The following is a 15484-nucleotide window of genomic DNA, read 5'->3' on the forward strand; positions in this document are numbered from 1 at the left end:
AGTCGGCCTGAAACCCATTCGAAATGCATTTGAAATTTATAACAATGCTGCTGCCCCATCGATAACAAACTACACGTGTCAATGCATCTGCAGTCGTACCGGGCCAAGGGTGTAAGGGTGCGAGTGTGCGGCTGTGCGTGTTGCAAGAGCAACACTCGTCGAAAGCTGTAGTTTGCCACTTTTATCTCCACACAACATTCCAAGAAGGACCTCAGCAACAGACCGTGACTGTAGTTCATCGACGGAGGTGTCCTGGTCGGAATTTCAATTTGAGCTTCTGGACTAGGAGCTGTGCACTGTGCACTGTGCGGGGCTTCCGGCTGCTCCTTGCAGGTAATCGAAAATCGATTACCCTTATGAGTTGAATAACCGGTGCTCTGGCGCCTCCATCCTCCACTCGAGGCCAACAATTTAGATATCTGTGTACCTGCAACTAGCATACCAATATATTTATATGCGAGAATAAATGTCGGTGCAGCGCACGAGCAAGTGCCCCAGGTGCAAGTTCCGCACTTGGGAGACCCAGGGCCAAACTTGCGAACTTTGATTTGCATTTCTGCATTTCTGTCCCTTGAAGCTGCGTGCAGATATGGAGGCAGGGCCAGCATTCGATTCGTTCCAGCCACACACAGTCCGAGCAAGTTTATGTGTTTGCCAAATGCACACGTTGAAATGCATTGCAATTTGTGTATGAGTGCATTTCAAACAAACAAATGGATTGCTCTGGGCGGATCGCCATGCGAAAAAAGCAACGCAGACACTCCAAACAACCCAAACAACATTGGTTTTCATTGTTCAGTCTATAAAGCTGTTTATGAAGGGGAAGATGTCTTAGATGGAACATATAAAATACATATTTTTAATCTGTCTAAGCGAGGGATCTCCTGCAGAACTACTAAGAATAAAGCTGAAAAGAATTTTCAGTGCTAATGAAACTGTTCTTACAATTTATTATCTTTGCTCGGTTCTTGGTTTCGATATTAACAGAGGAGTCATATTTCTAGGAGGCTGATCACAATGATCTCTAGCAGTCGAGGTGGAGCGGAGCTCATTAGCATTGAAATTTTACTCTCGGACGCGCACATGGCCAAGGCAATACTTTTGTTTCAGGCACAGGCACAGACACAGGCACAGACACAGGACGAACTGAGCATGTCGAGGAGACAATTATGTTTCCGCAAATATGAGTATGTAAATGCAGAGCAATTTTGTGCGACAGCGCCCGAGTGTGTGGGGCTGCAAGTCTACGAGCATGAGTGGGTCTCGGTCGTTTATGTGAAAAGTTCTCGCTGTTATGTGAAATTCGCTTAAAAGTTGCTGCAGATACGAGGAAATTAACATTTTGACGTTTGAATATTAAGAGACACCACTCCAAAGCATTGTCCTTGGCTCTGTGTGCACTCTCTCTCTGCAAACATAATCAACAACAATACATCGCCAAGTGGCATTCATAATTCATTCATAATGTGACTCTGCTTAAGTACCCCGAGACGAGGTTTGGTTGCTTGGCTGGCAATCGGTCATAAACGAGGTATTATGTTAATTCGTTTTCATAAAATGTGCCCTTATGAGGGCGTAATTCGTACCGGATTGATTCGAGAAAGCGTTTATCACGACCTCAAGAGCTTTGAGCAGATTGAAGGAGATTGCTCCCATTGTAGCTCGTTCAAGGACGAACCAAGTCGTGGTTAATCGGAAGACAGAGGTATTTTGAAATAGAACTTTTCTCCGAAATTCCAAGTCACCTAGGAGTTCGTGTGTGACCTCCTGCTGTTGCTCCATTAGCACATCGCACACATGCCTCTGCGGCTTCACAAAGTGCGTCCTGTGTTCGCTGTTTCGGTTAATTAAAAATGTGCTGAGCATTAACATAATTGCCGGGGGATTACAATTGAATGATTAATAATAGTGCAGTGATTAAACGAAGTGTTCCGAAACGTGCAGCTTTCCTGCGAACCTGTGGAGCCCGACACGCGCCCCTTTGTGGTGGTCCTCCGCATTTCCCCTGTACTCAGTAGGGTTCATTATTCACACATTCTCCTAAAGTGAATCCTCGAAATAGAGAACTTCAAGCAGCCGAAAAATAAATTGTTTTGTTTTCATTCTAATGAGATGAAAGAGGAAATTCCTTCAAGAGGATCCAAGTATCTAAGCAGAAATCGGAATTTGGGAGTAGACGAAGCAATGGCCGAATGTATTTGCTTTAATGTTTTAACACTGTAGACTTACTTATGTTCGAAGGAAATGTAACAAATTACTAATTAAATGAATTTTATGGGATTGGATACCGAATTGGATTTGATGCCCTTTACGGTAGAGCTCAGGGTGCTTTTTCGGAGAAATTATGAAATTAATATGCTAATGCCAGATATTTGGCATTTGTGGTTGTTGATTGATTCCCTCAGAAGAGGTATAGGGCCAAGTATGGATTTTAAGCACAGATTTGCGGTTTCTCTCAGTTGGCCACCCTTTGTTCGGATCTCCGCGCGCTCTGCCCAGGAAGAATGAATTTGAGTTTCGACCGACATCGATTAGTGGCTTCATCTAGAGGCGGGTCGCCATCGGTTTTCGGTCGGTCGCAGCCGGGGCGGCCAAAAGGATTAAGATGTCACGTGTCTAAAGTAATTAAGTGTTGGTGAGACGCCAGCCACTTTCTGGCCACTGATGGCATGTAAACCAATTCAGTTGAGACGGTGCCCGGAACTGGGCTCTCAGTGCGGTCAGGCTGTGATTTAATTTCATTACGACGAACTCCGAACAAGGTACACCGGACTCCGTCTGACCAAACGGAGCTGCGAATGGCGAGCATGTTGATGGGGATTGCCTGGCATCCGGGCTCCCACTAAAAGTCATAACAGGCCGTTAACATTTTCCCTCCACTTGAATTTATAATTCGGATGAAGAGTTCTCTCATCTGCACCAGCTGGTGGCAGGATGACCCTAACGGCATGGGTGGGGCACCGACATCGACACCGAAACCAACATCAACATCAACATCAACATCGACCCTACGCAGCCAAGTTCGTCTTGGGGTCAGAGTCCTAGGTCCATGATTTCGTTTCTGTTCTCAATTCTCAATTGCTAAACGACACTTTTGTTTCGATTTATGGCACCGTAAGAGCCAAAAGTGGCGCAGTTGTAAATTTACGACTAAAGGGAAAGGGACGGGGCTAGCGTGGGTGGTGGAGAAAAAGCCGAACCGGAAACGGATGTGCGAGTGAGCGCGGATCTCGATTGAGCGCCGGCGGCCCTCTTTTGAGTTGCGTTTCGGTGTTAGTTTTGTCGCCGCTTTCCATTTTTTGCTTTGTGTCATTATAACAGCTTTATACTACAGACACCGACTCAGATGTGTACAGGGACTTTGGCATTGCACAAACGATTGATTCGTTTGTTCGGAAATCAGCTTTCCCTTTTTACCGTTCCGCTCCGGGCCAACGCACAGACTCTCCTTCGGTAGGTAACAGAGCGACCCTTAAAAGCGCGCTGAAAAAGTTTATTGCATAATTCCCATTTATTGCGCACACAAATGTTGACTCTTGCCCATGCACCCCACCATCTACGCGCCATCCACCATTCCAACAAGTTACACTGGGGAACTGGGACACTGGTACACCCATGGTACATGGTACATTCGTGAATACTCGTTTAAATACTCGAGCATTATTGTAGGTTCGTCGAAACATACATAAGTTTGTTTAATGAATTTTTGAACATAATTTCAACTTTGCTGTACGAGTTCGGGAATACTTCTCCATTTTGATTTGGATTTGGGAGCTGGGCGCTCTTGAAATTCTTTGGAACGCATCTCTCCCAATCACTACCAGAAAATTGATTCAAATGTACTTTTCCGAAGCGCAAGGGGTTGGGAATGGGTGGAACAATTCCAAACATGTTCAATCTTATGGATTTTCCATGTTTCGACTTGCATCGGCATCATTTCCGCATAAAGCTCGTCTGTATTTGGGCCTGGGTAGAACTGACTGGACTGCAGTACTCGACAGTGAAATACTTTCCACCTGAATGTTGGGACCTTTATCTCGTCCGATTGTACACCGATTGTACAAGCCAGACAGAAACGAAGTATAATTTCTGATTGATGATGGGCAGGGCAGGTTGAAGGTTGTATCTACTGCTGTTGCTTTCCTCTTTGGAAACTTGCTGCAATGTCCCAAAATATGAGAAATTTATATGCGTACGTACGAGAATATTTTTTGCGGTTGAGTTTAAGCTCCTTTGCTGTTGGCCTCTTGCCCTCCTTCGAGTTTGCCACAGAAAATGAACAACAACAAGCACGGCAGCGGCGACATCACCGCCGGCAATGGCACCGACGCGTCGGGTCGCTGGGGCTGAGGGCTTCGAGGGATCCAGGGCATTGTTTGAGCCCGAACAATGCCAGCCAACGCCAACCCAGGCAGCAGTAATTCAATTGTGAATATTGAATTTCGTTCAATTAATCATCGAATCGAAAAATGACGTTGATCAAACAGCGAGCGGGTTGCCACTGAAGCGAGGCCCGCGTCAAGTCAACTGAGATGCTGTGGGCTGGTCCTTGTCCTCGTCCTGTGTCTGTATACATGGGCATGGCTTGCTTAAAGCTCAGTTTGGCTTTTTCGTTATTAATGAATAAAGAATTGCAGTGCTTTCGGTTTGATTTATACAATTTTTTAAAAGTGTCTTTTGGAAAGACTCCCACAGGAAAACGTGTATCCGTGTACCCATTCAAAGACAACCAACGGCAGACGACGCCGTGAAATGTGTTTAAAGACAAACAATGGCGACACTGCCACAGTTGCGGTGGCGCCTAAGCTGCCTCCATTGGAGGCTGACTCTCTGAGCTGTTGCCATGGAGGCGAAATCGGAATGGGAATCGAAATCGCAATCGGAGATGGAGGTAGAGGTAGAGATAGAGTCCTACCGTGCCCTGCCCTCTGCTGAGGACGGAGCTGCGTTGAAGAAATGTAAATCTTTCATGAGTAGACATGCGAACAAAACAGGAACACACTCGAAGGATTTCAGAAAGAAGCAAAACAAATCTGAATCAGAGCAAAGATTAAAGTGAATCCGAATTCGTCGTCAATTATATATGCGCACATGGGATTGATGTCCCCGGGTGTTTGATTTCGCATAAGGGGTTTCTTTAATCATTATCCTTCCTCCATCCATCCTCGCCGTCCGACTGTTGGCGACTGTTGACGACTGTTGACGACTGTTGACGACTGTTGACGACTGTTGCCGACTGTTCCCGGTGGCATGCAGTATGCAAAGTAATCTCAGCTTTGTTTGCTCTTGTACAAATTAATAGCGAATAATGGGGATAGGCCCGGGCATGCGACGAATGTCTCCGGCAGAGTTGTTAATGCCTGCCCGTGGAGCGTGCAAATTTGAAAAGTTCAAAGACACCGCGTGCCAAAAGTTGATCCACCGGAGGGGCACGGGTCCTAGGATTCCTATGCCAATATCGTAAAACCTTTCCACAACCCGAAAGCACTGAGGCAGGCAAAATGTGTTTGACTAGGCTCATCGACAGTCGACAGTCAGCAGCTGGGTGGACGGAAGGGTTGCGGGCTCATCGGAGTATCTGATTTACCCTTGCCAAAAGCAAACATAACTAGGGAACTTGTTTTTTTTATCAGACTCATAGGAGCACACGTGTGTGTGCAAGCCGCAGTTGAGCCACGCAAATAAGGCTAGGCGCATGGAGAGAGTAATTTGCAAAGCACATTTCAAACACCACTAACAACTCCAGATCGGATAATTTAAATGGCTTAAGCCACAGCACTGACAGCCTGAATGCCATTTAAATACTGTTCATTTTCCCATTGTGGAACCACAGTGCAATTGAGGTGGAAAAGGTTCCGCTTGTCACAGATCTGCAACCAATGGCAGATAATTTAGCATAATTAATTGGTTGGATTTTAGATGTTAACCCCACAAAATCGGTGTCATCCAACCGAAGTATTATTAAAGAGCACCAATGGGCCCCGGCCTGGGCTCCGTCACTGAACTAACCAAAATAAATGCTACCCACGTCAAAGTCAAAGTCGACCATCAGAATATTTAAGTGGCATGCGGACTGCGCCTACACGCTGGGCGGAATGAAAGATTCGTGACAACGGTCAGGCCCCAACCCTACGGTCTGGTCTTTGAAGTGACGCGGGGCTTCGGTTCCGCACGGACTTGAATGGGACTGGAGAAGTCGCGTTGCATCGGACACGAGTGCGCGTGAAACTGTCAAATGCGCTTACAGCCGGATTATTTTCACCACGTACACATAATCGCATTAATTTGTTGGACAGCAATTAAAGCGAGCGAGTAGACTCGCTGCGTCTGCAGCAGGGGGCTGATATAAATGCAAACGCTCGAGCTGTCTCCCCTGTCTGCCTCTGCATCAGTCCCGCACCATAGCTCAGCGCACAGAGCGGCAATTACGACGGAGCCAAGTACAGGAGGAAATCTGATATTACAAGGCAAATGGGAATGTCGGAGAATAGGAGGCGAGTAGTGAGTGGCGAGTGTCTCGGAGTACTCAATAAGTTGTGGTGCAGTTAACGGAGCTCGCAGAGCGGAAATCAGAAGCCACTTAGCCGCAATTGCGGACTGGCTGTCTCCCTGGGGAGACGAAGACGGAGATGCCAAGCAATCGACCTGTGCTAGGCGTTAATGAAATGCACGCAGACAACCGTCTCCAGGCAGAACTGATACAGGAAAATGATTTCAGCTTGTCCTAGATGGGCTCCTCCCCAATTCTGCACTGGAGACTGTGGACTGCGGTCTGCGGTCTGTCCGGACTGCGGACAAAAGAGATGATTTGGCTTTGTGGCTACGTAGCAGTGGCGGTTTGCTTCCATTTCCATCAGCAGACCTTTTCTTGTTTTTCTATGTATACGTTCTACCCATCCCGAGGAGCCAATAGCACACCATAGTACTCATGTGTGTGTACTCGTGGCAAGCTGCACGCGTAATTAATGCCCATCCTCTTGTCCTGCCCCAGCTGATTAAGAGCTCCCCGCCCCGCAGAGGCTAAGGCGTAAACGGAAGATTGAGAGGTGCCCCCTTAAAGAATGTAAATGTGGCACTCAAGTATCTGTGACCTGCTGCGGCAGCCCGTAATGAGACTGGGGCAGTGCCAGGGAATTTGCAACAGATGCTGGTTTAAGTTGTTCTCTGCTTAATTTACTACAAAATTAAATTGCACAAACTGGAGTGACTTCCGTTGATTCCAGTTCCAATTGTTATGCTGCCACGTTGCCACGCTGCCTCCTGCGTGTCCGTCCAGCCTTGATCGACTGCCTCTAGTCCTCGTCCGCTGGACCTTTGCCCTTTGTTGTCTTTCGTCTTTCGTCTCCTTGGGTTACTTGACTGCTTTTTGTTCATTTTCCGCCTTGTAAGTCTCAGAGAGCTCGAACACTTGTGGCAACTAAATGAGAACTATTGTTGCCAGTTTCGGGGCGAACAAGCAGTTTTATTCAACAATCTAATTTTTATATTCCTTCCCTGCCATACCTACCTTCTCTCCTGTCCTCCTCCCGCCTCAAACATTGTCTGAACCTTCTCTGTCCAGCAACTGTCTCGACGAGCTCTCACTCATTTCCGACCATGAAGAAACTATATAAGGAGGTCTCGTCGGTGGCATAGTTTCTCGCCGTTTCTTCTTACTGTCAGTGCTCGTTTGCTTGTCGACGCGGAAAGTTGATTGCGGACAAAAGTTTTTGAAGTGTTTACCGTATGGTTTGGCGCAGTTTGTGAGGCAAGGTCGCGAAAAATGTGAAAGTGGTTCATGTACCGAAATGTTTAGAGAAGAGAAAATGTAGCAAACTATTAAAAATTAAATTATGAAACAAACTAAACTCGTGTTTTTTAACATTGCCTTCAAAGTGTTAATCAGCGAAAGCCTTTTCACTCGCCCTTTTCACTCGCACGAATTTCTTATTTTTGCCGACGAGACCTCCTTATATAGTTTCTTCATGTTTCTGACAGCCTTCATTGCGTCCCACTCGACCATTCCTCCGTTGCTCCTCTCCCCGACTTTCCCGAAACTTGGCCAGCGAATTTGTCTGTGCAGCTGCTGTTGATTGGAGTCCAAGAGCCCCAGAGTTTTTGGAGTTCACTCGACCTTAACCCATCGACCTTGCGACCAGGTTGCGAGTTTTGCATTTGCCTCCCGAAGGGTTTTAATTCTTGATGGCATCCCCTTTGCTAGGGTACTAGTACTAGAGAGAATAGCGGCAACCGTAAGTGGAACGGTTCCGGCTGCGACTCCGCAAAGTGGCTGATAACTTTTGACCCTCCGGAGTGTCTGGAGTGGGCCGAAAACTTGCTCTAGAACTTATCACCGACCCCAATAAGATGTCACTGTCGGTTGAATTGTTTGCTAAAATGCTAAGCTGTGCGACCCATTATCGACATTACACTGCATCGATCCTGGCTATCTGGCAAACAAAAGTGTTTAAAGGTGCGTTCGACCAACTTTACAAAGTTGTCGCCGTTGGAAGCGCTGTCAGCACCTGGAGTCCGATATCTCTGACACGGACATCGATGGACCAAGCTATTGAGAAGTTTCCATTTGGGGGCATTCCCAGCCGATTACTCCGCTAAGTGTAAAATTATAGTTGTAAATAATTTTCGGAAATATTTAAATAAAATCATCTGTGCAGTAGATGTGTTGTTGATCTTCGGGAATCTTTAGAACTTAAACCAACTCTCTAATGCACTTTGCAGACGGTAAATCAAGCAAACACTTTGATGCATCATTTTCGCAACTATTAGTCCCATGAGTCCCTGGTTTTATCCAGCACCTGGATTTACCAGCCGATTACTGAGCCTTTACAGACGCATACCCAGAGTTACCCTTTCATTTTGGATTTTGGACTAAGGATCGTCCTTTTGTCGGACCTGAGTGTCAGCTTTTGGTCAACTTTGTATTGTTTTCAGAGAAGTCAGAGCATCTATCGACGTGTCTGTAGTCGTCATCGCTAGTTGATGTTGAAGAGATTATTGTCGGAGCTGTTTTCCGGGCCAGCCAGCAGGTCAGCCATTACACCGGATATACTCGGATTTAATTCCCTCATTCCGTTGTGAAGAGTTTAAAGTACAAGTTAAAACGTTGGCCCTGAGAGTGCCAGCGGTTAGAACCACTGTTCAAACTCAATTCTGGGAAGCGACTCGATTGAGATTAAATGTGGATACAAGCAGAATGGACCTGGTTCCAAGCCATCAAAGTTTTCGCACACGTAATGAGCTGCCACTGCGAAGGTTCTTCCTTCTTCCAACGCCCATTCCAACAGGATTACGGCAGCACAAGGACCTGCTCCGGCACCAGACCTCTCCAGGAGCTCAGCCCACCCATGGCAGACACTTGCCACACCGACATACCATGTAAGCATGTGCCGGACATCCAGACACCCAGATCGAGCGCATCCACGTTTGACTTCTGCACAGTTTGGCTAAGCACTTTAAAGGGGCGATTTCCTTGAGTGGGGCAGTGCCCCTGCCCGACCAGTCCGGACATCGGCCATAAATGATTTGTTGAATTTTGCCTCATTCAACCGTACAGCAAAAGTTTGATGTGCCTTCCCGAAGCTCTGGCCATATGTGTCCCAGACTCTTCTTGTGTGTGTTTGTGCGAGTGCGAGTGTGTATTTCTCATTCCATACCTATGTATAGATACTATAGATACATTCTTTCTTTTTGGCTCTCTCTCTTGAAAGCTGCCATGTATTGTATATGGCCGAGCTTACTGACTTTTGGAACTCTCAAGGCCAGCCACATAAGTAGATGAATGTATGGTGTACACATGTATGTATGTACAATGTAAGTACTATGCCCGTAAATTAATTGCAGGAAATTTAAGTTGTGCTCCCCATATAATTCAACTCCGCCGAGTTAAGCTCCACACGGCTGCCTACAATATGTGCAGTCAGAACAGGACATGTGAGATTTTGTGCAGCCGGATCGGAGGCCGGAAACAAATTATTTGTCAACGCACATGGAGCTGCAGCAAAGCTACAAATAAGAAAAAACGATGTAATAATATTTGTAAAACTCTGCAGCAGCAATCTGAAACAGTAGGGTAGTTGGATGGGACACACCCTTAGAGTAAATATGACCATAGAATTTTTCGCTTCCTGGTGCTTGAGATGCCACGTCCTGATAGAATTCAAATCTGCTAATTTTCCTCCAACTGCATCCAGCACGGATAACTCTGCGGGAAATTGGGGGAAAACGTGAGCAGCTGATGAGCAGCTGAGTGAAACTTTTGAGTTTTGGGCGAGCAACCAGCGAGGGTTGTTGTCATTGTCTCTGGCTCTTAATTTTGCAGATTCTTTTATTTTGCGACTGCTAACGAGGTTCACAAAGGCATTGGTCCAAATTTCCAACACTGCCTTCCCTTGTCTGGACGTCTGTTGGCGTGTGCTGGTATTTTATAGAATTGCTCATACGCACCGAGTCCCGTCTCGCCGCTGCCTCCGGCCCGCCTCCGCCTCTTTCGTCAGCTGGGCTGCCCGTTCCTTGGGTAAAAATGCTGACAATGGGCTTCTTTTGGTTTCGTTTCGTTTCGGTTCGCTTGGACTCGTTGGTTTCGTTTGGATTGCCGGACAGAGTGACAGATTCTCAGTAGTGCTGCAGAAAATCCACAGCAGCATCCCAGGCAGGGGCAGGGCCAAGGCAACTCCGCTTGTGCAACAGCCCCAAAGTGTTGCTGCTTCGTTGTGGCTCCCGTAGCACGAAACTAGGCATGTGCCCAGTGCGGGTGCGTGCTGAGTGTGTCTGTGGGATTATTTACGCTCCTCCGCTGTTGTTGTTTGCTTTAATTGCCACTCACTGCTAGCCAACACTCTCACCCCCACCACGGTCTGAATTATATGCTTGATAAATTGCTGCAGCAGCAACTCATCGTCCACATGGACTTTGCCGTGGTCGTAGTCGTGGTTATAGTCGTGGGCGTCACCATGGGCGTTGTCATCGTTATCAGGAAGGACAGGAAATTACTACAAGTATGTGTGCCAGCCAGCCTGCCAGTGTGCCACGGTACGAGTGTTCAGTGTGTACTTGTCTGTCTGTCTGTCTGACAGCATGCGCATGTGGAAATAAAGTACCGATTGGCGAACCAAAAATCAAACCTAGCAGAGGGGCGCGCAGTAAACTAATTTCCAAAAATCCTCCAGCTGGATCAAACTGTTCACCAAACTTTTTCCACCTTTGAAAGGTATTCCAGGGAGTTAATTAAATATTCCAATTGTTGAAAAGCGCACACGGCATGTGCGATTAAAGAATGTTAAGGACTTCCACGGTGGCTTGGCATCCAGTGTGCGCTGGGTGGAGCGTGGAGTGGAGAGTGTATTAATTGCGACAGCGCCAAAGTCGTTTTCACCCACTTGTCCTAAGACTTGCTCGCAGGACAGCAGGAAACTCCCATCCGAAAAGAAACCCCCAACCGCTAATGAAAAAGTTATGCGGTCACGTGACTAGCTCACGTTCACCTCCATGGAGTCTCTGTGAAATGCCGCAAGTGCTGATGCGAAGACGGGAAATTGGTCTCGCATATAAGCCCTGAATTAATTATGATGAGCCTGGCCATGTTCATAGAAGGTTAATTGCATGCAATGCAGTCGTGGCCGATCTCAACATTCGGAAACGAAGAGCTTCTTTACCACCTGGTGCTCCGTTCTGAAGCAACAGTTGCCAACTGACACTCTGACTAACTAAGACACTCGACCCAATCGATGTTGGTATGCTAATACGAGCGTATATTGTGCATGCGAACAAATCCACTTGTAATTACACTGTAAATGAAGCGGACAATGATCATAGTCACAGGTAATTGGGTTCCTTTTGTGAGAGGACTTCGAGTGATGTTCGGGGTTCACAGACCTAGCAAAAGCGCGACTGTCAGCCGGCCTGCTGAAGTTTCTCGCTTGTTGGGGAAATTTTCTCTTTCGGAATTTCCCTCGCTTAGTCTGAAGCGAAACTGAGAAGAAGCTGGCGGAATGTGTGCGTTCCTCGGTCCACTCTCCTCCGACGACTGACATCGCATTTATTGCCCGAGCTTGTAAACATGACATTTCCATATTTATCTCTATGTGGTGGGGGTCTGGTGCGACCCAAACATATCGTAACCTCGAAACACGGGAGTCCGGCTCAACGCCTCCCCTCCCCTCCCCAGCACTTCTCCCATGCCCTGGCCAGGACGGCACGTTTTCAAAATGACTAATAACAGGGATGGCAAGCGGAAGGTGAGTGAGTCGCGGTGGAAACGGTACAAAATTTACATAATTTCAATGCGGTAGTTATATTTAATTTTGAATAATTTTTCGGATTTGTTGCAAATATTTTTAGGCGGTTTATTTTGCCTGTCCTCGCCGCTCTTTGCTGCAAGGGAGCGCTCGTGCCTAATCCACATATTTCGTTACCTGTCTCCTCTTCCACCGCAGCGCCCACCGTCCGTCGAAGCAATCTCCCGGTGGCCGTTAATGCCGTCAAGGATGTTGTTGGCTTCTGTCATGTCTTTTTATTACACCGAAATCAATATTTATTAGAGGATAATGGCGTCGGCTTTGGCGTTGCCGTTGGCTTCTGCGTCTCCCTGCCAGAAGGCACGGATGCAGGTGTGTTGCCGACCATCCCATCCATCCCTCCATCCCAAACCTGTATCCCTCCCCTTTGATGTTTCCCGAGCCCTGGCGGAGGAGACCAGAGGCGTGCGACTGGCGGGGAGCTGGCGGCTAAATTGAATATGCTCGTTGTAAGGTTCATCCCTCGACGCAATTTGGTCAATAAATTTCCACAAGTATTGAGGATGACGAGACCCCGCAAGGGCGCTGCTCATGCATGTTCACGACGAGACGCACAGGACATGGCCTGATGGCTTTTCGTCAGAAGCTCAGCAGCATCTTTGTTTATGGATTGTACAATATTTTGCTTTTTGTACTTGTTCGTGCCAATGTCGGATACGATACCCGCTGGAGCTCTCCTAAAAATAACCAAATGGCTTCTCTGCACTCTCGGAATTCTCCTCAGCCCCTCCACTTGTGGGCAATGGGCAGCACACAATGACTAAACCTAATTTGTCAAAATCATATTCAAGCTTGGGATAACGAGGTTATTTATACTGTCAGCTCCATGTATATTTATTTCGAATAACAATAACCAGCGTGCCACAGCCACANTTACTTTGATAAATATTAATCTGTGGCTTTCTGGATGTGTATCTGCATGCCCTGGAGCCCATCCACGATTATTAAATACCCTAAACTTTAGCTGACTGAAGTATTTATGGCTGTGACAGTCAGAGGAGTGGTGCAACTGTGAACTTGTAGAACGTCACTCCCTCTGGATTGATTCGAGTGCTGAAGGCGTCGTTCGGCTTGAACATTCCCAGGTGTCGACTGCTCTTGAACAGGTCCTACAAAAACAAAAGCCGAGAGTGCGGATTAGGGATTTTCCGCTTAGCTTTGCAGTCGGTCCTACCACAACGTAATAGCCCGTGGGGCTGTCCAGGCCTAGATGCTCCAAGACGACTTTGAATGGGCGAGGGCATAAGGGGCAGTGGGAGAAGTTCCCCCGATTGACAAAAGCCACTGCAAAGGAGTGCTTGCCAAGGTCGTTGACTGGTGTGACTGGACGTAGCCAGACCTGCAGATCAGAACGATTCATGTGGAGTGTCTTTTCCGATTGATCGACTTACTTGGAAGTGTGTGGATGTCCTCACGCACCTGCCCGGTATCCCAAGCAAATCCTGATTTATAGCTATGATCTCTCTGCAAGCAGGAATGAGTATTACGGGAATGAATCAGAGTGGAACCATAAATGGTGACTGACCGGTTTTGCAGAAGTTGCTTTATTTCGGGACGCACAGTTTCCAAGTCATTGGTCATTATCAGCGGAGCTGCGATCACCGACCATATGGCCAGCTGCAGTCGGCTGGCTTCGTAGCTCAGATGGAAGTTGCCCAAGACCAGCTGGATGGAGGGAAGTAGTTGTACTGTTAAATACTTGCAAGTCATGGAATATCTACCATATCCGGGTCATTCCATCGACCTGGGCCAGCGTGGGCCAACAAGTACTGCTGGTTTCTGCGGTAGAGTTCCATTATTTCAAAGACCGATGTGTACGAGTCCTTGATGTCCGCTCCAAACCGCCAGAGATTGCAGTGCTTCGCTATTAACCTGTAATCAGGCTAAGGGCGGAGGAGTTATCTCCATGTACACACATACCTCGGAGTTGTACCCACCTCCTCTTTGTAGAACGGCCAACTGCAGGAGTAGACCATTTGCCGACCAGTCCGGTTCATGGCGTTGCCAAAGGCGGGGTACCCTGTGTCCCGTTGGTATTCAGTGGCAAAGCAGCCGTCCAACTTGACATAGTCAGCGCCCCAGTCGGCGAAGGTCTGGGCATCGAGTTGAAAGTGTCCCAGAGCCCCAGGACCCCCGAACATACAAGTCTTCCTCCCCACATCGTGGTATATACCAAACTTCAGGCCTCGTCCATGGATCTGTGGATGAATGCTGCCGTCTACTCTTCAACACGGCTCTGTGGGGAATGTACTCTTACGTAGTGGGACAGGGCGGCCATTCCGCTGGGAAAACGCTCCCTGTCGGGCTGGAGCTTTTGAGTGATCGTATCGCGAAACCTTTCCATCCAGCAGTCGTCGATTATCAAGTACTGGAATCCCATGGCCGCATAGCCCTCGGACACTAGCAGATCTGCTGTGCGCTTGAAGAGCGACTCACTGCAAAGAAGAAAATGAATGGCAGTTGGAGCAGCCAGAGGACTCACCTGATGCAATCCCTAGGGTAGTGAACACAGTCAACAGTACATTGGAATCTCTCGAACGGCATCCAGCCCATTGGAGGGGTTCGGGCAAGTCCATTCTCGAGGCCGTCGGCATATCCCACAGCAGAGCAAAACCAGATCCAGATCAGAGCAAGCAACATATGCGCAAGGCGTTCTGTGCTCGGCATCTTGAGTTGTCAATATAAGAGGCACCGAGTTGTGGAAATTGATTGCCGCCCTGCTGCTGCCGTGACTTATGAAAGGCTTGATGGAACTAATGCCATCAGCTCTGAAAAGTGCAAACACGTTGGCTGGCTGTGTGCAGATACTAACGCGATTGCAGGTGGAGCGATCGTTTTCTGGTGCACGGGAACGGCGGGGTGAAAACAAAATCTTGTTTGAATGCCCAATTTGGGTTATTGATTGTCGCTTTTGTGTGTGCCCAAAATATAAATAACAAAAACAATGTAAACTAGATGGGTAGAGATTCGAAAAAGGGTTTGGAAATGTTCCTTAATCGAAATAATTTGTATTGGCGTGTTTAATAATTATATAAAATCGGAGCAGACTGGAAAAGAATTAAACAAATAATTTAAAAGCTACATACTTGCTTGAAATCGACTGATCTCAGGATGCCGTTTCTCTTTTTTTTTTGTTGAGTCGCTGTTAAGGGGATTTTATGTGATGCATCGGACTCACGGACAGACCGTCT

The 15484-nt window shown here is 47.3% G+C and overlaps 1 protein-coding gene across 1 annotated transcript; it reads right to left on the reverse strand.

Annotated features, from left to right (window-relative positions):
- Positions 1 to 13240: 13240 nt before the first annotated feature.
- On the reverse strand, positions 13241 to 15177 carry LOC117590136 (alpha-N-acetylgalactosaminidase-like). The gene is made up of 8 exons (XM_034282509.1): positions 14776 to 15177; positions 14551 to 14728; positions 14231 to 14491; positions 14015 to 14176; positions 13819 to 13958; positions 13685 to 13757; positions 13468 to 13632; positions 13241 to 13402 (listed from the first exon to the last, which is right to left on the reverse strand). The coding sequence occupies exons 1-8, from the start codon at positions 14958 to 14960 to the stop codon at positions 13286 to 13288; spliced, it is 1281 nt and encodes a 426-aa protein (XP_034138400.1). The 5' UTR covers positions 14961 to 15177; the 3' UTR covers positions 13241 to 13285.
- Positions 15178 to 15484: the final 307 nt, after the last annotated feature.

This window comes from Drosophila guanche, unplaced genomic scaffold (assembly GCF_900245975.1).
Source record: "Drosophila guanche unplaced genomic scaffold, DGUA_6, whole genome shotgun sequence".
Classification (NCBI taxonomy): Eukaryota; Metazoa; Arthropoda; class Insecta; order Diptera; family Drosophilidae; genus Drosophila; species Drosophila guanche.